This window comes from Xenopus laevis, chromosome 6L (assembly GCF_017654675.1).
Source record: "Xenopus laevis strain J_2021 chromosome 6L, Xenopus_laevis_v10.1, whole genome shotgun sequence".
Lineage (NCBI taxonomy): Eukaryota > Metazoa > Chordata > Amphibia > Anura > Pipidae > Xenopus > Xenopus laevis.
Genome location: NC_054381.1, coordinates 139548249 through 139572741, shown reverse-complemented (window position 1 = coordinate 139572741; position 24493 = coordinate 139548249). Strand labels below are relative to the sequence as shown.

At 40.6% G+C, this 24493-nt stretch overlaps 1 protein-coding gene across 2 annotated transcripts; it reads left to right on the top strand.

Annotated features, from left to right (window-relative positions):
- Nucleotides 1-1575: 1575 nt before the first annotated feature.
- grp5l.L (glutamate-rich protein 5-like [provisional] L homeolog) lies at nt 1576-22712 on the top strand. Of its 2 annotated transcripts, none has more exons than XM_041566560.1 (4): nt 1576-2087; nt 15364-15639; nt 17613-17769; nt 21927-22712. In XM_041566560.1, the coding sequence occupies exons 1-3, from the start codon at nt 2000-2002 to the stop codon at nt 17744-17746; spliced, it is 498 nt and encodes a 165-aa protein (XP_041422494.1). In that variant the 5' UTR covers nt 1576-1999; the 3' UTR covers nt 17747-17769; nt 21927-22712. The 2 variants fall into 2 exon arrangements, with proteins under 2 accessions (XP_041422494.1, XP_018123646.1); XM_018268157.2 differs by having other exon boundaries at nt 1579-2087; nt 17613-17726; nt 21927-22708.
- Nucleotides 22713-24493: the final 1781 nt, after the last annotated feature.

Below are 24493 nucleotides of genomic sequence, written 5' to 3'. Positions count from 1 at the left end.
CAGCAAACTTTCAACTGTCCCTGAAATCACTAACAGGCAGCAGCTCTCTCCCTACACTATCTCTTCAGCACACACAGGCAGAGTGAAAAAACGCTGCAGGGCTTCGGTTTTTATAGGGAAGGGGAGTGGTCCAGGGGAGAGCTTCCTGATTGGCTGCCATGTACCTGCTGGTCTGGGGTGAGAGGGCAAAAAAAAGCGCCAACAATGGCGAACCCAAAATGGCGAACGTCGCGCGACGTTCGCGAACTTCCGGCGAGCGCGAACACCCGATGTTCGCGCGAACAAGTTCGCCGGCGAACAGTTCGCGACATCTCTAGTATTTACTATATATAATACCAAGTGTACAGGAACCCAGTGCTGCATGCACAATTAAAATTTACAGGAAGGGGGGCAGTGCTGGGTGCATGGTACCAATTTAGAATGCACCCATATGCCATTCTAGGTAAAACTTTAAGCCTACTCTATATGCACCCAGTTCATGAAAGGTACATGGAAAGGTGGCACACTTAGTGAGCTCATTATACATACAAATTAGGTGCACTGGACTAACCATAAAGAACAGGAGACCAATAGGAGTCTAGGTTGTGAGTCTTTTTATTCAAATAAACTATTTCTGTGCAGCGGGAGCGGCAAATTATTAAAAACTATTAAAAATAAACAATGAAGACCAACTGAAAGTTGCTTCGAATTAGCCATTCTATAACATACTAAAAGTTAAGTTAAAGGTGAACCACCCCTTTAAGGTGTATTCTTTAGAATAATAGTATGGCTTATACTCTGTGTTTACCCACCAGGGTCGGACTGGGCCAGTGGGACACTGGGGAAAAACCCGGTGGGCCCCAGGCTCTTGTGGCCCCCACCGGCCCAGATCTGCACCCTGAGCTTCCTTTTCCTGCAGCCGGCGACCGTCCCAACACAGTGCACTTGCGTACTTACATGCACGCACATATGCGCAGCAGAGGCAGTGGAGGGGGGACGTGGTGGCAGAGGGGAGCCCTGCAACAGTGGCCCCGGTGGGCATCCCAGTCCGACCCTGTTACCCAATATTGAAGGTAGCAGATAATATGCCAAATCAGGGACACTATAGCAGTAGAAATAAATGTGTAGCCTTACAAAGCATTTGTTTTTTAAAAGGGGTCAGTGATTCCTATTTGAAAGCCGGAAAGAGTCAGAAGAAGAAGACAAATGATTGAAAACTATTAAAAAATAAATAATGAAGACCAGCTAAAAAGTTGCTTAGAATTAGAAAAGTTCAGTTAAAGGTGAACAACTCCTTTAATGTGTATTCTTTAGAATAATAGTATGGCTGATACTCTGTACTGAAGGAAGCAGATAATATGACAAATCAGGGACACTTCTAGAGAAGTAGGTAGAAGGGGTTTAATCCACAGGTGGTTGAATCATCATTAATTAATGATCCTTCCCTGATTTGTCACATGATGAGGGCTCTTTTGTACAAAGTACAAGGCATGTCATTAATCATGTGATGTACAGAATACATTGTAGCAACAGCCGCCCACAAGCTGCACCTCTAACCAAAAAGAGCAAAGTATAGCGGACAAGATTGTGGGCATGCGCAGTGCGACCGCTTCCCATCCTCCGCTTAGTAGTGGGAACACGGCTCCACGTTACAGAGGCAGCTGCAAGACTCAGATGTCGGCTGCTGTTCTTATGGCAACCGCTGTGTGCCAGTAAACATTCATCTCTCTCGCCAACAACGGCAACAACTCCGAGGGGCAGCGCTTAGGTTGGCACTGGGCACTTGGTACTTGCGCGCAGCCTGCGCCTTTTCGCTGCTTGTGCCCTTCTTCTCCTCTCAGTCTGTGCCCTGGGGAGTGCAGTGTCCCTCTAACAACCAGCCTCTGCCTTTATGGACATCGCTCCCCGCTGAAGTTCCCATCGCTTGGCATGTGAAGGTTTCTCTATTGTCCGAAGTTCAAGATCTGCGCTAATTATTGGCCGATTCCGTCGCTGTACTCGGAGGGGCGCTGTGAGAGCGATGGGCTGTTCGAGCAGTACTCAGACTCAGCCTCAGGGTAACCGACCGCCCGCAAAGTCCGTGGAGACCAATGGACCCAAGAAAAGCGGTAAGTGATCACTAGTATTTGTCCCCAAAATAATACTAACTCGTACCGCACTTATCAAAGGAGTAGGACCGCAGTACTGAGAGCACCTGCCATGGGGCCACTGGGGCAGTTTAGAGAGGGTATTATGAGCCCCCGTACTCAAACTTCACTGGCTAAATTCAGTGCCGGACTGGGACACCAGGGGCCCACCAAAAACCCTTAGACCAGGGGCCCACCCAAAAACCTTTAGAGCAAGGGCCCACTTTTAAGTATTATTTTCTTCCTCTCCTCACTCAACCTCTATTCTCCTATTCTTTTCTTTACTATATTCCATCTATTTAGCCTCTTTATTCTCATAGAAATAGGGAATGGCCATGAAATAAGCCAAATGTTTAGAAGCAGGAGGGCCCACTGACACCTGGGCCCACCAGGAGTTTTCCTGGTATCCCTGTGGGCCAGTCTGACACTGGCTAAATGTATTATATAAATATACATTATATAATGCAGTTATTATGATGCGTATTGTCATTCACATCAGTTATAAACTGCCCCTCCATCTGTTGTTACTCTATAAACCTTATGACACAGGGCTGCCAGGGTCCTGCTGGAATTGTAGTTCATCAGCAGATGGAGGGCTGCAGGCTGGACACCCCTGATTTAAAAAGTCATTGTCTTCAGGGGCGATCCTGGCCCCTCCGCGGCCTGAGGCAGCAGCAGTTGCTGCAGCCCCCCCTCCCCCATGAAAACCGGAAATTCGGCTCTTAAAGTACCAGGAGCGGCATTTTTGCTGCCCCGGTACCTAGTGGGGCGCTGCCTCCTGAGGCGACAGTCTTAAGTCGCCTCATTGGCGAAGCACCCCTGACAGTCTTGTCCAATGTCTGGAGCTACATCAGGTTAAAAAAGGGAGCAGTGGTGCCAATGGTAAAACATAGTGGTAAAAATTAGACATTTCAAGTCATGTTCCCTTTAAGCTGTGTGCAGAAATTGTGGGGTTATATTTTGTATGTAAACTCCAGCACTTGCTCAGACATGAGTGCACAGAGAATACAAAATAGAGAGGGGATGTTGCTTCCACAACTCATTAATAATTAATTTGAATAAAAAGACTCATGAAGTTCCACCTAGACTCCTATTGGTCTCCTGTTCTTTATACTCAGTCCAGTGCACCTAGTCTGTATGTATAGTGAGCTCACTAAGGGGCAGATATATTAAGGGTCGAAGTGAAAATTCAAATTATAATTTTCCAAATTTTTTTTTTCCTTCAAAAGTCTCAAATTCGAATTGTGAATTATATCCAAACTTTATTCGAGTTTTAATTCAAATTTCAATTTCGAGATTTATCATACTCTGGCCCTTTAAGAACTCAAATTTGACTTTTTGCCACTTTAAACTCGCGGAATTGCTGTATATGTCAACGGGAGAGGCCTAGGGATCAATTTGGTGATGTTTGCAGTCTTCCTGATATTAAAGGTTTTTTTTCAGAGAAAAAAACTCATATCAAGTTTTTCTTAATTTGATTTGAGTTCTAATTCGAATAGAATTCGAGTTTTCAGGGTCGATTCAATTCGTCCGAGCTGAGAAACTTCTATTTTATTAATAACTTTCGATTGGTCAAATTTAGAATATATAGGAGTTTGTGGGAGTTTTAAAAAACTCACATGAATTTGAAATTTGACCCCTGATAAATGTGCCTCTAAGTGTGCCACTTTTCCATGCACTGGGTGCATATAGCGTAGGCTTAGAGTTTTACCAAGAATGGCATATGGGTGCCTCCTGAATTGATACCATGCACCCAGCACTGCCCCCCTTACTGTAAATTTTAACTGTGCATGCAGCACCGGGTTCCTGTAGTCTTGGTATTATATATAGTAAATTAGGGATGCACAGAATCCACTATTTTGGATTTAGCACAACCCCCGAATCCTTTGGGAAATATTCTGCCAAATACCGAACCGAATTTGCATATGCAAATTAGGGACAGAAAGGGGAAAACATTTTTTACTTCCTTGTTTTGTGACAAAAAGTCGCACGATTTCCCTCCCTGTCCCAAAGTTGCATCTGCAAATTCGGTTCAGCCGGGCAAAAGGAATCCTGCTGAAAAAGGCCGAATCCCGAACTGAATCCGGAATTAGGTGCATCCCTATAGTAAATGCACCCAGCGTGGACCCATACCTTATATACTGGGTGCGCTCATCATGGAAACCGTGGGACTTATTTATGAGACATCAAACTAGGGATTTCAAAGGTTTCAAATCATCTTATTGTACAAACTGCCATCCCTGGCCCCACGCGGCAGCTAATCCCACAGCAACTCTCTCCTTGACAAGCCTGATCCCTTATACATGGATGTAATGATTGGATTAACCCAGTGCTCATAAAATATTCATGACTCCAGTTTATGTAGTTAAAAGTTAGCCCAGCAGCAGGATATTAGGTCAGGTCATTATATCTGCTCTAACAATTGATTTTCTTCAGCAAGCCCATAATAGGTGTGCAGTGCGCTTGAGAGCAGTCTCTATGACTGGTACTGTCTGACCTGGGTATGATCATCTCTCTGAAGCTTCCCTTATAATATTAATACTTACACTTATATAATAAATCTGCTTAGTGTTTAGAGACCACCAGTAGTAAGGAATAAAGTCATCTCTGCTACACATTCAGGGCATGAAGTGTTTGTATGACATATTTAAAGGGTAGTTCACCTTTCAGTTAACTTTTAGTATGTTATAGAATGGCTATGCAACTTTTCAATTGACCTTCATTTTTTTATTTGCCTTCTTCGTTCCTCTTTCCAGTTTTCAAATGGGGTCACTGACCCCATCTAAAAACCAAATGCACTGTAAGGCTACAAATGTATTGTTATCGCTACTTTTTATTACTTTCTATTCGTTTCCCAGTCTCTCATTCAAAGTAGTGCATGGTTGCTAGGGTAATTTGGACCCTAGCAACCAGATTGCTGGAATTACAAAGTGGAAAAAAAAAAGCTAAATAACTCAAAAAACACAAATAATATAAAAAGAAAACCAATTGCAAATTGTCTCAGAATATCACTCCTGAGACAGAATGCTCAGAACCTGGGGGTTTCCGGATAATGCATCTTTCTGTAATTTGGATCTTCACACCTTAAGTCTACTAGAAAATCATGTAAACATTAAATAAACTCAATAGGCTGGTACTGCTTCCAGTAAGCAAATGTAGCAAATGAAAATGCTTTGTAGACATTTGTAGCTGATAGAGTTAAAGTCCCCTGACTGGTCAAAAAAAATAAATAGCTCAATGCTGTGTATCAGCTGGCAGTGCTTATGAAAACAGCCCTGACACGTTCCTATCCTGTGTCCAGGTTGTCCTTTTTAAAGGGCAAGTTCACCTTTAAGTTACATTGATGAACAAGTGCATCTTTGCCCAACTTGGTGACTCTGTGCGCTGGCCAAATTGGGCAGCTCCAAATACAGGCCTATGCATGACAAGATTTAGAAACCTGACCCATTTTCTGCCTGATATCGGGCAACATGTTTTTTTTTTATCTTCATTTTTTAACCTTTGCTTTTTATTTAACTTTTAAATACTGTATACTGAAATCATTGGTATTTGTATCTGTTAGAGGTCCTATAAACCCTTGCACAGGACTCATGACTTTCATACAGCTCAAAAATGTACATAATCCTCTTCTATTTCCAGTGTTAAGCTGAACCCCATGATGTGTTGAACAATTAATTGAGGCTGGTAGTAAAGTTAATGTGATGCTGTTTGTTCTCTCTGGAGGAAAATTGCCAGTTCTATAAACAAGAAAGAATTTACAGAGAACTTTTAGGCCTTGAGAGGGAAATGGGGCAAATATGTGCATAGCTGTTAATTCTTGTAGTATATTTTGTAGGCCCTGAGCTAAATAACCTACCAGTATGGAGTTTGGCAAGAACCTACACAGACACAGACATAAATACAAACTGCCACATCAGCATGAACCCATCACTGTAAGGCAAGAATGCTAATGACTGAGCCACACCACCACTTATTTGCTTTTCTAGTAATGCTAATAGAGTAATATGGTAACACCTATGGGTCAGATTTGACGTCTAACCTGCTAAATCCACAGGGATGTACATTAATGTTATTTGAATTATATGGATGAATAAAATATGTGTCATATATGCGTATATGAGTCAGTGCAGTGAGGTTTCAACAAGGACAATGCAATGGAGTTTATTCACTGGGGTGACTTTCTCATGGCAATCTATTGCACAGCATGTTGGGGGATATACCCATAAGTCATAACAGCCGGTGCTATTGGACTGTCCTGTGATTGTCCCTTTCAGGGGGATTGTTATCATAGACTCAAAAGGAATAAAAGGTTGTAGAGTAATCAGTGTCGGACTGGCCCACCTGGACACCAGGAAAACTCCCTGGAGCCCCAGGTGTCAGTGGGCCCGGCTCTTGCTTCTAACCATTTGGCCTATCTCATGGTCATTCCCTATTTCTTTATGGGGAAAAAGAGGCTTAATAATGGAAGAATGGAGTATAGTAAGTAGATATAAAAGACTAGGAGAATAAAGAGGTTAAATGATGAAAAGAGGAATAATAGTTTGGAAAGTGTGCCATGGTCTAAAGTTTTCTGGTGGGCCCCTGGCATCCCAGTCTGACACTGAGAGTAATCTCATATGCAGGGCCACCATCAGGGGGGCCTCCTGTTGGGCTTCATGGTAGAGGACCCCCAAGACATGTGAAAGTCAGATTTTACAGGACGCCAAGGGGAAGTAGCTTATATGGAGTGGGTGAGGGTTGGAGGATCATAGGAGGAGTTTTGTCATAAAAAATGGGTGGCAGGCCGGGACTGGCAATCTGTGGGTTCTGGCAAATGCCAGAAGGGCTGCTGTTAGATGCCATAGAAAGTTACTATTTATTGGGCTGGTGGGGGACTGGTTGGGCCTCTGTGTACTTGAAATGCCACAGACTATTTTGACTCTCAGTCCAGACCTGGTGGGTGGAGATCAGGGCAGCCCCCCCCCACCACCACCAGCAGCACCGGCCCAGACCAGCTCCCTCATGGAGCCATTGCCACTGCGCCCAAACCTCCCTACCTGACCCCCATCATGGCTGTGAGACAAAAAAGATATGAGTGGGGAGGCTGGAGGGGGGTTTGTAGCTTAGGCGGGGGGCCATGCTCATGTGTAACACATACTAGCTGCTGGAAGTTTCCTAATAGGAATTGGACCTCTTGCAGTATTAGTGGCATAACAAGCTATACAGCAGACCCTGTGGTTGTGTGGGGCCTGGTCAACAGGGATGCATGGACCAAGGGGTCTTCTGTATAGTATTCCCCCCGCCACAGCCTTTCTCATAGAACGATGACGCAGGAAGATCTCACGCAAGCAGGGTGGGAGGCCCCCTCATAAGATTTTTTTGCGAGGGGGTCGGTGAAACCAAGTTACTCCACTGTATCTGGTCCAAAGGATATTAAAGGTATGACTCTTATCTGAGTCAGATGGGTCTGGCCAAAACCTGACTAAATCAGTCTACATTTGTGCTCAGGGTCCTGGGCCTGCAAGAAGCAGAGCCAGATAGTAATTTGCTGCTTGTCATTGAGGTTGTAAATAACTTATCTCTTTTTCGCTAGCCTAGGATAATAGCCATTGCATCTGATCTGACAATTTCTCTCCTGGGGGTTCTGTATTATGCACCTTATCTAGACCAGCTACAAGGGATTATTCTCTGTGTGTCTGAGTGAAACTAAAATGCAATATTATGCAGCGGGACCATTTTTTCTGCAGGACAAACAGTTTGCAGCAGCAACAAGACACATCACTTAAATCACATCTGAAATGTTATACAGAGCATTTAGAATGAGGATCTGGGAACCTAAATAATTGAGATGGTGGCTGAAGGTTTTAAAATATTTAGTTTACATCTTGAACTGGTAACTGAATTGTACTGAATAGTTGTAACCAAATGCCCAACAACCAGAGATACTTTATTTACTGTATGTACATGTTTTAGTATGTTTATGGCATGTGACTTGTTTTTTTAGTGTGCATTGGCTAAACACATGAAATGAGCTCAGTTTACACTTCAAATGACACGAACCTGTTATACAATGCTGAACATTAAATGAACCGAAAGTAATGGAACATGAGTATTTTGGGGTGTGACATGAAGTGCAGTTATGTAACTATAATTTGCAAGTGTGCCTTGGGCTGTGATTGTTCATGGAGCCAAAAGAAGCCAATCTGCAGTAAGGCTAAGGGCACACTAGGCGATAGCGCCGCGATTTGACTCGCCGCGACTTTTAATCCGCAATCGCTGGGGAAACTTTGGCGCTGGCGTCTATGGGGAATCGCGACAAATCGCCAGCGTAAAAACACACGCGGCGATCTTTTTTCTATTGTCGCTCGAAATCCCTAGCGAGGCGATTTCGAGCGACAATAGAAAAAAGATCGCCGCGTGTGTTTTTACGCTCGCGATTCCCCATAGACGCCAGCGCAATAGTTTCCCCAGCGATTGCGGATTAAAAGTCGCGGCGAAAAGTCGCCGCGAGTCAAATCGCTGCGCTATCGCCTAGTGTGGCCTTACCCTAACAGTGATTTCTTGTAGGTGCTATAAGACTTTTTGTTAGTAAAAAAAAGGTCATGTCACAGGAAAATTAATTCAAAAGCCATGAGGACCCATTTATCACGAGATTAGCAGTAACCCATATCAAGTCTTCCACCTTTTTTTCAGCCATCTGCAGGTAAATCAGTGAAAGCAAAAATTAGATTTTTTTTCCCCATGAGCTACTTCCCTCGTGCAAATTAAGCCAGAGTTGATAAAGCCCCAAGGACTGTTTTAGGCCAGTGATACATGGGGCAATTCAAAGTGCCACTCGTGCTTTTTACAGATTAAAGGAACAGTTCAGTGTAAAAATAAAAACTGGATAAATAAATAGGCTGTGCAAAATAATAAATGTTTCTAATATACAGTACTTAGTTAGCCAAAAATGTAATGTATAAAGGCTGGAGTAACTGGATGTCTAACATAATAGCCAGAACACTACTTCCTGCTTTTCAGTTCTCTAACTCTGAGTTAGTCAGTGACTTGAAGTGGGGCCACATGGGACATAACTGTTCAATGAGTTTGCAATTGATCCTCAGCATTCAGCTCAGATTCAAAAGCAACAGTTATGTCCCACGTGGCCCCCCTTCAAATCAATGACTAACTCAGAGTTAGAGAGCTGAAAAGCAGGAAGTAGTGTTCTGACTATTATGTTACACATCCAGTCACTCCAGCCTTTATACATTACATTGTTGCCAAACTAACTATACAGAAAGCATTTTTATTTTGCACAGCCTATCTATTTACCCAGTTTTTATTTTTATACTGAACAATTCCCTCCAAAATGATAATGAATAAAGACACACACCTACAAAATTCAACCTTTTTGCCTTAATGAAACTGCCTAACTGCTAGTTGATTTAAAGGACACATGTGCATGTATTGCACTTGTAATTTGGTAGCATTAGGGAAATAAAAAGAAAAAACACAAGGCTGGTAATAACTATCAATAAAAAGGGATTCCAAATGTATCTATAGTAGCTTGTTAGGTTTCCAAAGTGAGATTGGAATCTGTGGTGGGAAGCCAATTAGACAAATACCTGCCACCATGGGAATTCTCATTTAAGAAGCAGTTGCTTCATTAGTTTAATGTTTGTTGACTTCTTGGAATTATTACGTCAAATATATTGTTGCAATGTTGCCTGTATTTCAGCTGGGGAACTAGCTATTTATATATAGAGACAATAATGATGCTGTTTATTAATAGCTACTTAAGAGATCAAAGGAAATATATAGTAGAGCGGTGAAGAGCTAAGCATCAACGCAGTTCAGTGTGTAATTGTTCATATTATGGATATAAACCAGTGATAGATGTAAATGTTATTAAACACCCCTTCCAAAAATAGCTTTTTGCAAAAAAAATAATATAATTCTAACTTTCCGTTCATTATTATATAATGAAACATGAATGTGATTTTGTTTTCAGTAGAATGTAATTTTCTTTCCATTTTTTTCATTATGATCTGTGGGTTACACCACGGTACCCCAAAGTTAAATAAAGGAAACAAATGTGTCAATCATCATTGATGTCTGGATACAGACCCACAGGGTAGAATGAAAATAAAATCAAGTTACATTTGCGTTGCCATGCAGTGGAAAGCAGAGGCCAATAATATAGTAGCTTAGTACTGATTCACTACTGGAGGTCATTTATTAATACTGGGGAAATGGGCAATAAACTGCCCATGGGCAATAAACCATGGCAACCAATTAACATGTTGCATTCATTGTTCTACCCGCAGCTGGCTAAAGCCAATCATTGATTGATTGCTATGGGTAACTGCCCATGTTGATAAATGAGTCCCATGTCTATTGAAAGGGCTTACATTACATTTCAGCCTTGATGAGTTCTTGCATCAGCACCTGTCCCTCTGTACACATTGACAGAGAATGAACAACACAGGTTTGTCATACAATTTTTGGTCACTGATAACTACATTTTCTGTTTTACAGATAGCTTAGATCTAAGCCATGAGGCAACTTCAGGCGACTATGGAAAACGCATCGCCACGTGTGCATTAGCGCAGGTGACTTTTCATTATAGCCTATAGGAAAACACTCTGAGGCAGTTCTGGGAGATTGTCGCTCAGAAGACGAGGCGATTAGTCACCAGGCGTCAAAATCTCCCCGAATCTCCTCGTGTGAGCTAACCCTTAACTGGCTCCTGGTAGTGTGTCCATGATAAGGATCTTAGATTGCAAGCTCCCCTAGGGCAGAGATTAATGTGTATTATGTATTATCTCTGTGCTGTGGGACCTGTTGACGGTATAAAGAGTAATAATAATAACAGCCTGCTCATAATCTTCACAGATGGGCTGTCTCACTGTTCAATGGGAAAACCATCAACAATAAAAAGCAGTGAATCTAGGATTTTATACGAGGGTGTGAGCGACAGTCTGTCAGCTTTTGTCAGACAGTCATTTGTAGATTGATATGAACATGTGGAATGACCTATTATGCGTATTCTCATGATTTGGTGCCTGGGGACTTTCTGCATGAATGGAATAGATGCCTCCGGTGCCAGGGCGCTGCCTTACATTTCCCACTGATCAGCATGAACACATGAATTATAAATGAATTATAAAGGACAACTAAACCAAAAGTACTGTCTGCTTGTTATAAAAGCCCAGCTGGCAACACAAATATGTAGATAGATGCACTGAGGGATTTCATAAGTGAATGGCCTTATGGGAATTGAGCTTCCAAAAACAGCCTGCTAGGATGTATTTATTTACTTTTTCCTTCCTCTGGATCAGTATTAATTTGATCACTAGAAAGGTTAAACATGATGAACTTCTGGAAACTATGCAATGTGCTGTTTTTTAAGAGCTGTTCCAGAATCATTGACCCCAAAAGGCTGGTGCTAAATAAAATCTGATGGGGTTTTTGGTGTAAAGGAACATGTCTGAACATAACTGGGAATGGTCGGGACAGATTGGGGCATGGCTTAATATTTTCCATTCATTCAATTTACTTTGTCAAAAAACCTGAAGAATCCAAAAGTATTGCATCAAGTACACCCTCCTACTCTGCTTTTCTGTCATAGAAACTAAGCCAAATAATTAATCTGGCCTAAGTAATATTTCTCAAAACCATACAATCTGTTTGTATAGGGGAACTATCGTGAAAATGAAAATTTAAAATAAGCTTTAGCATACTGAAATAAGAAACTTTCTAAATACAATTAATTTAAACATTTCTGAAAAAATCAAGTTTACCTTCACTTTCCCTCTCCCAGTATCTCTTCATTCTCTCTTCATGCAGAAGCTGGGTGTCAGATATTCATTGACAGTTAGTTTCAATATATCTTATAGGGGGGCTCCTTTTGCCTATAAGATGTTTTAGAGCTCACTCTATTAAAATCACCAGACATAATGTCTCTCTACATGCAGAATTTGTGCATCTTTTGCTAGATTTTGTTTGTACTGGAGCTCTAGGAAAAGAAGCCCCCCTATAAGATATATTGGATCTAACTGTCAATGAATATCTGACTTCCAACTGCTGCATGAAGACAGAATGAAGAGAAACAGATGCTGAAATAGGAATAGTGATTTAGTGAAGATAAACTTGATTATTTCAGAAACACTGCAGAATTTCTTATTGATTGTATTTAGAAAGATTCTTATTTTAGTATGATGAATCTTATATTAAATTTTAATTTTCGTGATAGTTCAAAACTGTTTCCCCCCCATACCACCCCTTTATTTCACTTTCCTTCAGTAGACAAGATATCCAGGATGGGATGGAAACAGGCCAGGATTTATTAATAAATATATAAAAATAGTACATTGTTAAATAATGCTGCAGCATCAGGCATATCCAAGCCCACATCAGCAGTGTTTGGCAAGTCTAAAACTGGCCATAGACACACAGATCCTATTGTACGAATCGAGGATTCGTGCGATTTTCGGATCGTGTGTGGCGAGTGCCGACATCTTTCGTCCCGCCGGAGCCCATTGCGCATCGTAATCGGCCAAACAATCAGATTACCCCCGATATAGCCATGCTCGTTAATGGCATATCAGGGAAAGATCCGCTCGTTTGGCGATGTTGTCAAACGAGCGGATCATTGCGTCTATGGCCACCTTAAAGGCCACCAAATATGCTACCCATTTTCAAGAAAAGGGTTGGGAAAGTAACAGGCAATGCCTTCCTCCTGGGAAAATACCACAATTTATCATAAGCATAAAACTTTGCTAAGAATTTCACCACTAGGGGCAGATTTATCAAAGGTCGAAGTGAATTCGCATTTTGAGCTATTTTTTGTGTACTTCGACTAGGGAATAGTCCAAATTCAATTAGAATTTTAAAACAATTAGAAAATGTACTTCATACTTAATTATTAGTAAACCCAAACAAGCCTGGCTATTGATTTATATATATATTTGGCTCATTGTTTGAGTGTATATATAACAGAGTCCAAAGGTTATTAGTTTTGGCTTCTGACTGTGATATTCATAAACTCGTTCTCGTGCACCTTTAATTTGAGTTGTTATTTTGCTACTTTATAGGTGATTTATTTAGGACATGGAGAATTCAGGATTTTGTTAATGTTTTATCATTTTTCAGTGATTAGATCATGGGGTGCAGCTATGTAACTTGTATAACCAACGGAATGTTCACCTAGTAAATCATTAACATGAAGTAAAATATAATCCCTTGTTTAGTATAAACCCAATAAGTTGGGTTTCTGTTGATAATGTGTTACCACATATGGTTACTGGAGAATGTTGTGGACAGAAATTACCCAGCAACACTTGCTTGTTGCTAGGGAAACACCAAGCTTCCTGTGTCCATTGCTGGTGTCAATACCTTACACTACTGAAAGGGGCAAAATATATTGTTGGGCAAAGTTTATACAAGTTTAGAAATGCATCTTTATCTAGTATCAATCATATAACTATCATGCCAAGAATATATAGGAGAGCCAAAAACTGCCCAACCTCACCCAACATCTCACCCAAATTGACATTGTGGCTTTCAGGAATATGTAGGACAAGAATTCTGCATCAATCCAAAATCTCATCCCAAGTGACCTTAACGTTTATCATCTCCTTCCATTTGCTTTTTCTTAAAGGGGTTGTTCACCTTCCAAGCACTTTTTTCAATTCAGTTGTTTTTAGATTGTTCCCCATAAATAAAGACTTTTTTACATTTTTTACTGTTTTTCCAAAATCTCAGTTTAAAGTTGAATGCTTGTGTCTCTGGCATTTCAGTCTGGCAGCTCAGTAATTCAGGTGCAGATTTTGAAATGTCACAATTTTGCAACATTTCTCAGCAGCATCTCTGGAGTATTAGCAACTATTGTATCAAGTCTAACAGCTGCCTGTAATGAAACCCAGAGATTCTGCTCAGCAGGGACAAAGATAAGAACTGTATAAACTAAATGTATCAATTTAGAACAGTTTACAGGGTCAGCCCCCCTCCCAGAGCTGCTTCAGAAGGTGAAAAAATCACACTTTACACTTAAATATTAACGGTCACAAATAGAAAGTCATTAGGAAAAGTTGTTATTTCTGGTGATCTATCTGAAAACAACTAGTTGTTTGAAGGTGAACAACCCCTTTAATTAACCTGTTTACACTGCATATAATTTACTCTATAATATAAAATTTTATTCCTGAACCAACAAGTGTATTTTTTTTCATCTGCAATATTTGTGTGTAGGCAGCCATCTCAGATCATTGTGCCTTATCCTGTGCTTTCAGAAAAAGCCAGCCATGATTGAACTGCTTTCAGTTCAGCTATTGTTATTTCTACTCAATATAATTAAAGAAGTCTAAAAGTGGCCATAGACTGTTTGTGCGGTGAGCCCCCATTTAGGTGGGCGATATCGGGCTGATCCGATGGTGGGCCCTAGGGCCTAATGATTGCATCAGAATGGAGTCAATATAGGCAGTCATATTGCGGGACTGCATCAATGAACAGATGCGGCTGCAATCCGATGGGATTTTTTACCCTGCCCGATCGACATCTGGCCGACTTTTGAACAGATATCGAACGGGGAAGCCCGTTGGAGGGCTCCACACACTGGCCAATGAGCTGCCAATTCAGTCTGTCAGGCAGCTTTTATCGGCTTGTCGCAGTGATCCCCAACCAGTAGCTCGTGAGCAACATGTTGCTCTCCAACCCCTTGAATGTTGCTCCCAGTGGCCTCAAAGCAGGTGCTTATTTTTGAATTCCAGGCTTGGAGGCAAGTTTTGGTTGTATAAAAACCAGTTGTACTGCCAAACAAAGCCTAAATGTAGGTTGACAATCCACATAGGGACTACCAAATAGCCAATCACAGCCCTTATTTGGCACCCCAAGAACATTTTTCATGCTTGTGTTGCTCCCCAACTCCTTTTACTTCTGAATGTTGCTCACGGGTTCAAAAGGTTGGGGATCCCTGCTTGTGTATGAGTACCTTTAGTGGGACTTTTACTACAGGGTGCTTCTCGTGTCAACCAGGGAGCTGTTATCTTGTGTCAGGGAGCTGTAATCTTGTTACATTCCCATTGTTCTGTTGATGGGCTGCCGGGGGGTAGGGAGGGGGTGATATCATTCCAACTTGCAGCACGGCAGTAACAAGTGACTGAAGTTTATCAGAGAACTGAGGGCACCTGGGAAACTGCCATGTCTAGCCCCATGGCAGACATTATAGTGCAGAATTCTGCTGGAGCAGCATTATTAACTGGCTCGTTTAAAAAACATGTTTGTTTTCTTGCATTCTCAGCTTCTTTAGATATAAGTGATCAGATTGTCGATGACATTGAAACGATTCCAGACCAGACCAAACTTGAGCCATTAACAGAGAATGAAGCATCAATAAATGAAGAGCCCCCTGTGGAGGATGAAGTGGAAGCCATAGACACTGTAGAGTTGGAAGCATCAGAAAGCCTAGCACCAGCTGAAGAAGAGAATGGTGCCACGAGTGAACCTGAAGATAAAGTAGAAGATGCAGAGGAGCCGACAGAAGTCCAACTAAATGAGGAGGATACAGTGGCTGAAGGTAATACACTGTAATCATATTCTTTTTAGACATGCTTTAGCTGTAGTTCAGCAATATCTGGAGGGTCTGAGGGGCATAGTCTGTGACATTTGGTGTGGCAGCCCCATAGCATCAGCAGCAGTTAAAAAAAAACCTTTGCTCATAGCCCAAAATTAAGAAATGCCATACCAGTATTGTGTTTTGAATAATGGCCAATAATCAACTTTTTTGGTTTAATTTTCTAACGTATTCTACACTGATCAGGACTAATAGCTGATTAGTTGCTATGGATAACAGCACATGTTGCAATTGAACATCTATATTAGTAAATCGATTCCTCTGTCTCCTGCCAGTGCTGGTATGCCCAGTTCCTAGTTTTTTTGTCAGACAGGAACTTTTAATGAGGCCTGTACAGCTGCAGGACATTAGTCCCACTCCAGACCAAGGACAATGGCACACAAGGTGTTCTTCTGGTGTTTTGTATGAAAAGGCTTTAAATTACCAAAATGTACCAAAAACACATACATGCAGTATAGTAAAATCAGAACTATTTACTATTAGTAATGCATCCTTCTGCCCGGCTGAACCAAATCTGAATCCTAATTTGCGTGACTTTTTGTCACAAAACAAGGAAGTAAAAATGTTTTACTCTTCCCACCCCTAATTTGCATATGCAAATTAGGATTCAGATTTGGTTCGGTATTCAGCCAAATCTTTCGCAAAGGATTTGGGGGTTCGGTCGAATCCAAAATAGTGGGTTCGGCTAAATCCAAAATAGTGGACTCGGTGCATCTCTATTTACTATACTGCACAGCCACTGGTCCTTGACTAGTGCAAGGTATACATGAGAGCACATGACTGCATGCATTTGTGGTGCAAGGGATCCCTGGGAAAAAAAGATGGTGGTGCTCAGATGGTAATTACATAGGGCAGGTGCATTTTTGTGCAAGTGGTTGTTCACCTTCCAACACTTTTTTTCAGTTCAGTTGTTTTCAGATAGTTCACCAGCAATAAAGACTTTTTCCAATTACTTTCTATTTTCTATTTGTGACCGTATATAATATTGAAGTGTAAATTAAATTTTTCACCTTCTTATTTCTTTTTAAAGCAGCTCTGGGAGGGGGGTCATCCACTCTGTATATTGTTCTAAATTGATACATTCGTTGACACATTTATTATCTTGTCCCTGGAGAGCAGAATCCCTGAGTTTCATTAAAGACAGCTGTTAGAATTGATACAATAGTTGCTAATATTGCACAGATGCTGCTGAGAAATGTATCAACTAATGTAGTAATGTGTAACCGTTCAGAATATGCACCTCCATTACTGAGCTGCCAGACTGAAACATCGGAAACAGGAACATTAAACTTTAATTTCGGAAAAACAGTAAAAAATAAAAGACGGAAAGCAATGGAAAAAAGTTTTTATTTCTGGTGAGCAGTCTGAAAGCAACTGGACACAAAAAAATTATTTGCAAGGCAAACAACCAACCCCTTTATTGAAGAGGAACATAGTCCCCCAAAAAGTAAGCAGCTGTATTCACAGGGTGCTTAACTATTTGGCACCCCAACTGAATTTCATTTTCCTTGTCCTTTGCGACAGGCTTCTTATTGGGGGAAAAGTGTCGGGCAAAATGCCCAAAACTCACCCAGTCTGGCATTGCCTTAATGTCTTTCTACCAGTGTCATTTAATCCATTTGCAACTGCAGCAAGGTGTGTACAGAATGAGCTCTCAAGTTATAAACACTTGGTTATTTTACTTATGTTTCTGTGATGACCAACATGATTAGCATGCTTCCCTTACAGTGCATTAGCTTGATGAGTTTTTCGGGAGGCAGAATTACAAGTATTAGAACCAGTAACGGAACTAGGTGCAGCCAGGCCCCTCGTCCGTGCAAAGCAGATTATTGTACAGAGCGATGTCACATAGAACCTCTCCCTCCAGTGCCTTAACCTAAATGTGCTGCTTTTATTTCCATGGTGACTGTGTCCAGGTGAGATTGAAGCCTCCGAAGAAGTAAAGACTCTCGAAGAGATACCAAGCGATGAGGCAGAAACAAAGGAGGAAGAAACAGGACACCTGCAGGACGAAGCAGAACCAGAGATTAGTATGTTGATAGCAGAGTGAATGACCTCCTCATTATCACTCAGGTGACACAAACATTGTAAGGCACCTAATGAGCAGATCTGTCAGTAGGAGTCTTCTGTTGCCTTGGTTAGGAGTGGAGTAAAGAGATACACAGACTTACACATACGCTCTTTGTACAGTGGACGGCTTCTATAATTACTTTCTATAGACATGCATTCATGGGAAGGTCACATAGTTCCACCTGAAGTCCCGTTATTATATTCTTAATAATGGAACCATAATAACTACAGCCAAATAAAAACCTGGTGTTGGTTTTTTTGCCATACAAGTTAAAGACATCCAGTTTAATCTGCATTTAGTACATATTTAAGAGGCTCCCATCCTTAAAGGGATACTGTCATGGGAATTTTTTTTTTCAAAACGCATATGCTGCACCAGCTGCACTAAAATCTGTTTCTCAAAATATATATGTATAAAAAATTTTGAAATCTGACATGGGGCTAGACATTTTGACAGTTTCCCAGCTACCTCCGGTCATGTGACTTGTGCTCTGATAAACTTCAGTCACTCTTTACTGCTGTACTGCAAGTTGGAGTGATATAACCACCACCCCCCCCAGCAGCCTAACAACAGAAGAATGGGAAGGTAACCAGATAGCAGCTCCCTGACTCAAGATAACAGCTGCCTGGTAGATCGAAGAACAGCACTCAATAGTAAAATCCAGGTCCCACTACGACACATTCAGTTACATTGAGTAGGAGAAACAACGGCCTGCCAGAAAGCAGTTCCAGCCTAAAGTGCTGGCTCTTTCTGAAAGCACATGACCAGGCAAAATGACCCGAGATGGCGCCTACACACCAATATTACAACTAAAAGAAATACACTTGTTGGGTTAGAAATTTAATTTTACAAGGTAGAGTGAATTATTTGCAGTGTAAACAGTGTAATTTAGAAAAAAAAATTACATCATAAAAAACATGACAGAATCCCTTCAAGAAGGATATAAATGAGCTTGAGCATGTGCAGAGACATGCAACTAAACAAATTACTGTAGACTGAAGATGAGGAGACTGTTTATGTGAGTGTACGGATGGGTCAGTGTGTGTATGGACGCTGGGTTTCATTATAATGGGTTGAACTTGATGGACGATGGTCTTTTTTCAACCCAACTTAACGATGTAACTATGAGGATGTCTGGCTAAACTGCCTCTGCCCAACTAGTGATTGAAACCAGTGTGAGAAGGAGACTCCAGGCAATTGACTTTCAAGGCTAATCTCAAAGGCAATAGGCATAGGTATCATGAGAAAAGCTGCTTGCCTCCTGTTTAAATGAATGGTAACTGGGTGGGGATGAACAGCAGTGTTAGGTGGGGAAGGTCATTTTAAACGATTCTTCCTTTGCTTTCTTTTATATAACATTTTCAAGCCATAATAACTTATAAGAAGCACTCTGTCTGAAGCATCAGTAGCAGTGCCAGACAGACTTCCTCTCAAAAAGGCAATGCTTCAGCATTTAGTAGAAATCCAACTGTCATAGCTACTTACAATAGCCAAACTGAATGAAGACAAATAGGTTCTGCATAACAATACACATTAAGGGGAAGATTTATTAAATAGTAAATTCGAATTTTCGATTTTTTTTTTTGGTGTCAAAATTCACACATTAGAATTTTAATTCCCCAATACATATGTAAATTTCAATGTGAGATTTATCACACCTCGACAATGGAAACAATTCTAATTCGAAAATTCACCACCGAAAACCTGACGAGTTAATTTACAAGTCAATGGCAGAGGTCCACTGAACAATTTGAATATGTTAATTGCCTTCCTGACAGTTTTTTTTTTTTTTAGGGAAAACTCGAATTTATTACAATATATAAAATTCACATAAATTTGACCTTTGATAAATCTACCCATAGCATTAAAACAGAACAGAAAACTGCCTAGCACTATTGAGAAGTACATAAAAATTAAAAATATTTTTTTTTTTAAAGTTGGTCAATTTGCAACAAGCACAAAATTGAGAGTAATTTCCATTCTACTAAATCGTACCATTAAACACTTATTGGAAATAGAGGACAAGCCCTAAAGAATGCAGGTTGGATGGCCCTATCTATTTCATGAACTGAGATGATTGAATTCCTTCCTTTATTTGAAGTTCCTTCAATTGCCCATGGGTGGCTAGGTGTGTAAAATGGAACATTAACTTACCTGTTCTTGAATGATACCACCTATTAGCCTGATATGTAGACCTCCGACCAGATTTTTTTTAAAAAAACTCGCCATCTATCAAATTCATACCCTTCAATAATTAGCAATACTCTGAGATGCATACTACGTGGGGTTGCTATGATGTATGAGGTGGCAACTATACCGACAAAGGTAATGTTTATTTACATTCAAACAAGTACCAAATTGACTTTCAGCATGGAATTTGACAGATACACCATTGCCTTTTTAGTGGGAGAGTCACCGGCCTACTAAAATTTACCATAAAATAAGACATAAAAATATATTGCTGAGATTGGACAGCTCCGATCCAAAACATTTTAGGGTAAATTTACCAGTTCCCCCAGTTTATGTGATTTGCTCAAACTGGTATTGGTAGAGTCAAGTCTTGTGACAAAATTGATCTGTGGGATGGGCCCTCGCAGAGTTACTGGAGGAAGGCTGTTGCTGAAGTTCAACCCTCAGTTGATTAAATCAAATGGATGTCAGTGGTTCTTAAAACAAAGCGTGAGTCTGTATTCAAAGGAATGTAGAACAACCTCTAGGAGGGCAGTCATTGATAGATGAAGTACAGTTGTTCAGCATTAACTCACATACAAAGATTCTAGCCAGTGTTTACCTATCAGGGGTCAATGATAAATGTGTGGATTGAGTTTTACTCTGACGTGTCTAAGTACAGGCCAAGTGGAACATAGTTGGGGACATATCTACCCCTAATTCTGCACACTTGAGTCCCTACTCTGAGGGTGCTACGCCCAGGACTTTTAATCCTTCTAATCTCTTTGTTGGAAGTCACTAGCTAACCTGATCTTAACTCTCACTCTTACCATGAACTATCTTCACCTACTGGGCCTTCCTTCTCCCAGGCTCAAAGTACCATCCACCTCTTCCAACAGGTGGGATCCAAGGAGACAGAACACATGTTGGCTTCCCCTAGACTAGAAACTGACACCTCCTGACCAATTACTGAACTGCCAGGAAGATACCTTAACCCAGGATAGGTGACGATAAACCTCTGGCATAATGTAAAGGAAGAGCGAAATGTTTGTGACCTATGGGCAAAGGTCATTGATCATGTCCCACCATCACCGTAAAATACAATTATAGAGAATTTGGATTTGCACACTTAGGTACAGATTTATCAAGGGTTGAACTGAATTCGAGGGAAGTAAAAACATTCGAAATTCAAAGTAATTTTTTGTATACTTCGACCATTGAATAGGATACTACGACTTCGAATTTACTTCGAATTCGATTCGAAGTAAAATAGCTTGAATATTCAATAATCAAAGTACTGTCTCTTTAAAAAAACTTTGACTTCAATAGTTTGCCAAATTAAACCTGCCAAAGTGCTATGTTAGCCTATGGGGACCTTCTACAACCATTTTCTAAGTCTTTACACATCGAAGTAAAATTGTTCGATCGTACGCTAAAATCGTTCGAATCGTTCGATTTGAACGATTTAATCATTCAATCGAACAATTTTACTTAGATCATTCGATGGCCAAATTCTGTGAAAAATACTTTGATATTCTAATTCGAAGTATTTTAATTCGATGGTCGAATTTCGAAGTATTTTACACTTCGAAATTCGATAAATCTGCCCCTTAATATAGTATTGTATGTCTTTTGTATACTTTGAGAAAGGGACACACAACTCTGTTGTGTCAATTGTTTGAAATAAAGATACATTTTGTAACACAATCTAGTGCCCTGGAGAATCATGTTAAATTGAGGCGAAAGACAATGAACATGGCAGTTGCTTGTAGTTCTCACCATTGGGGTTTAGAAAATATTATACTGGAAACATATTAAGAGACCAGTGTAAGCTGGGGCCTACTTTTACATCCCCTACAAGACACTTTCTGTTGCACGATTAATTTCCTGCAGTCCTGGTCCTACATAACAGACAAGTACCCAAGCCCGGTAATATATACTCCTGCTGTAACCCTGCATGATTAACCTCATGTTCTTCTCCATGTTCTAGCTGAAAGCAATGTAGAAGAGTGAAGCCGTTGCACCTTTGAAACACCCAGCTGATGAAGGGATGGTGTGGACTCTGCTTTTGCTTCTGGCTGGTTAGCACTGGAGAAATGGGTGCACTGGGTGACAAGTCAAGTCTCAAATCTCCTTTCGAAGCCACATTGCCAAGACTTTAGCAAGAGAACTGCTGCTGCTGCTGCACTACAATGTTGTGCCTTATCTCTAAACTGTATATGGGGAAGGGATGGGAGTATCTTTTTTTTTTAAAGTTCCCTTTAAATATATGGAACAATCATGCGTGATATCTGCTTCTCTTAATGATTTCACGGGTTGGGTATACTTTGTAATTTGTGTGGTTGTAAATAAATGGATTGTCTTTCAAGGCCCCATTATGGATCACCCGAAATATTATAGAATGGCACTTCACTTTGTGCATAAATAGCACTCTTTACTTGCTTTTCTATAAGTCATTACTTGGTGTGTCCATTGTTGATGGAGGTCACTGTCTCGGTCCTTATTGTTACATGGAAAGAAGCTGAATAGTTTTTATGGCATTGTTTTATTATTAGCGTTATAAAATTCCAGACTTCCTAACAGCCAATGAAAGAGCCAAAAGAATAATAGAACCCCTTGCACTTCTTCAACCTTTCTCATTACATCCTTTTCTCTTGGTTTCAGGTTTTTTCTTCCTCTCTCCGCTTCCTTTTCCTATTTTTGTCTCGGTTTTCTCCTTGTTTCCTTAAAGGGATACTGTCATGGGAAAAATTTTTTTTTTCAAAATGAATCAGTTAATAGTGCTGCTCCAGCAGAATTCTGCACTGAAATCCATTTCTCAAAAGAGCAAACAGATTTTTTTATATTCAATTTTGAAATCTGTCATGGGGCTAGACATTTTGTCGATTTCCCAGCTGCCCATGGTCATGTGACTTGTGCCTGCACTTTACGAGAGAAATGCTTTCTGGCAGGCTGCTGTTTTTCCTTCTCAATGTAACTGAATGTGTCTCAGTGGGACATGGGTTTTTACTATTGAATGTTCTTAGATCTACCAGGCAGCTGTTTTGTGTTAGGGAGCTGTTATCTGGTTACCTTCCCATTGTTCTTTTGTTTGGCTGCTGGGGGAGGAAAGGGAGGGGGTGATATCACTCCAACTTGCAGTACAGCAGTAAAGAGTGATTGAAGTCACATGACTTGGGGCAGCTGGGAAATTGACAATATGTCTAGCCCCATGTCAGATTTCAAAATTGAATATAAAAAAATCTGTTTGCTCTTTTGAGAAATGGATTCAGTGCAGAATTCTGCTGGAGCAGCACTATTAACTGATTCATTTTGAAAAAAATGTTTTTTCCCATGACAGTATCCCTTTAAATTTGTTTTCCCTTCTGTTTCTTCTCTCTTATGCCAGAAGTTGATATGGCTACAATACTGTCGTAGAAGTCCTAATGGTTTGGTGGACAGGTTGGGCCCAATGGATATTTTTCTGTAGTCTTGGTGCATGTGTTGTGACTCATGATCATTATTAATAAATTATTTTTTCAATTCCCTTCCCTGCCTCTGAAAATAAAGGTAACCCTACTAAATTAAACTGCATTACTATGCCAACTATTATGATTTACAAAAGTGTGTGTTTTTTTTTTTTTTAAACAACTGTAAAAGATTATGTAAACCTTTAAAACAAATCAATATAAAACTGCTCTGAGAGCTCTTCTAAACACTTTTGCATTGTTTTCAGCTTTCAAGACAGCTTTTAAATGGCAAATATGATACATTTTAATCAAAAGTGCCACCTACTGTTCATTTCAGCCATCTGGCTAGAGTCTGCTGAAAATGAATTTAGTAAGAAAGGGAACATATTGTGATGGTGCTCATTGAGGGTACTCACAGTGGGCAAATTTGCACCTGGGCAGTAACCCATGGCAGCCAATCAGATGATTGCTTTCAGTGTTCAACCTGCAGCTGGCTGAAAAAAGTGAATTGGTTTCTATGGGTTACTGCCCTGGAGCAGATTTGCCCATTGTTTATAAATAAGCCTCGGTGTCTAGGCAGACCCGGTGTAATGGCAGTAACGTTTTTGGGATTGGTAACCACTGCTTTTTGGGGAGGGGGGATTTTTGCGCCAAAAGTCAAGGGTTTGCCACGGATTGTAAACTCTTTTGCACAGGGCCTTCCTCACCTTTTGTATTGGTATTGGTTGTGATGAATGTAACTCCAAATGTTCTATATAAATCATGTGATTTAGTTGTATAAACACATTTACTCTACCGCGCTGCTAAATATGTTGGCGCTATATTAATACATGTTAACAATAATAATAATTTGAAAAATAAATAAAATAAAGCAAAGATATCTTGCCAAACCAGCCATTGGTCTTGGGAAGGCAGATACTTAGACAAGGTTCATTTATCAATACTGGGCAAATATGCACCTGGGCAGCAACCAATAAGCTTTTTTTTTCAGCCAGCTGCATGTTGAACATTGAAAGCCATCATCTGACTGGTTGCAATGGTTGCTGCCCAGTAGCAAAGTTGCACAGTGTTTATAAATGACCTCAGCCTCAGCGTCTGGAGTTAAACC

Coding starts and splice junctions, on each gene's coding strand:
- grp5l.L (XM_018268157.2), top strand. CDS start 2,000: ATGGGCTGTTCGAGCAGTACTCAGACTCAGCCTCAGGGTAACCGACCG. Junction 2,088..15,363: donor CAATGGACCCAAGAAAAGCG/GTAAGTGATCAC, acceptor TTGCATTCTCAG/CTTCTTTAGATATAAGTGAT. Junction 17,727..21,926: donor CGAAGCAGAACCAGAGATTA/GTATGTTGATAG, acceptor TCCATGTTCTAG/CTGAAAGCAATGTAGAAGAG.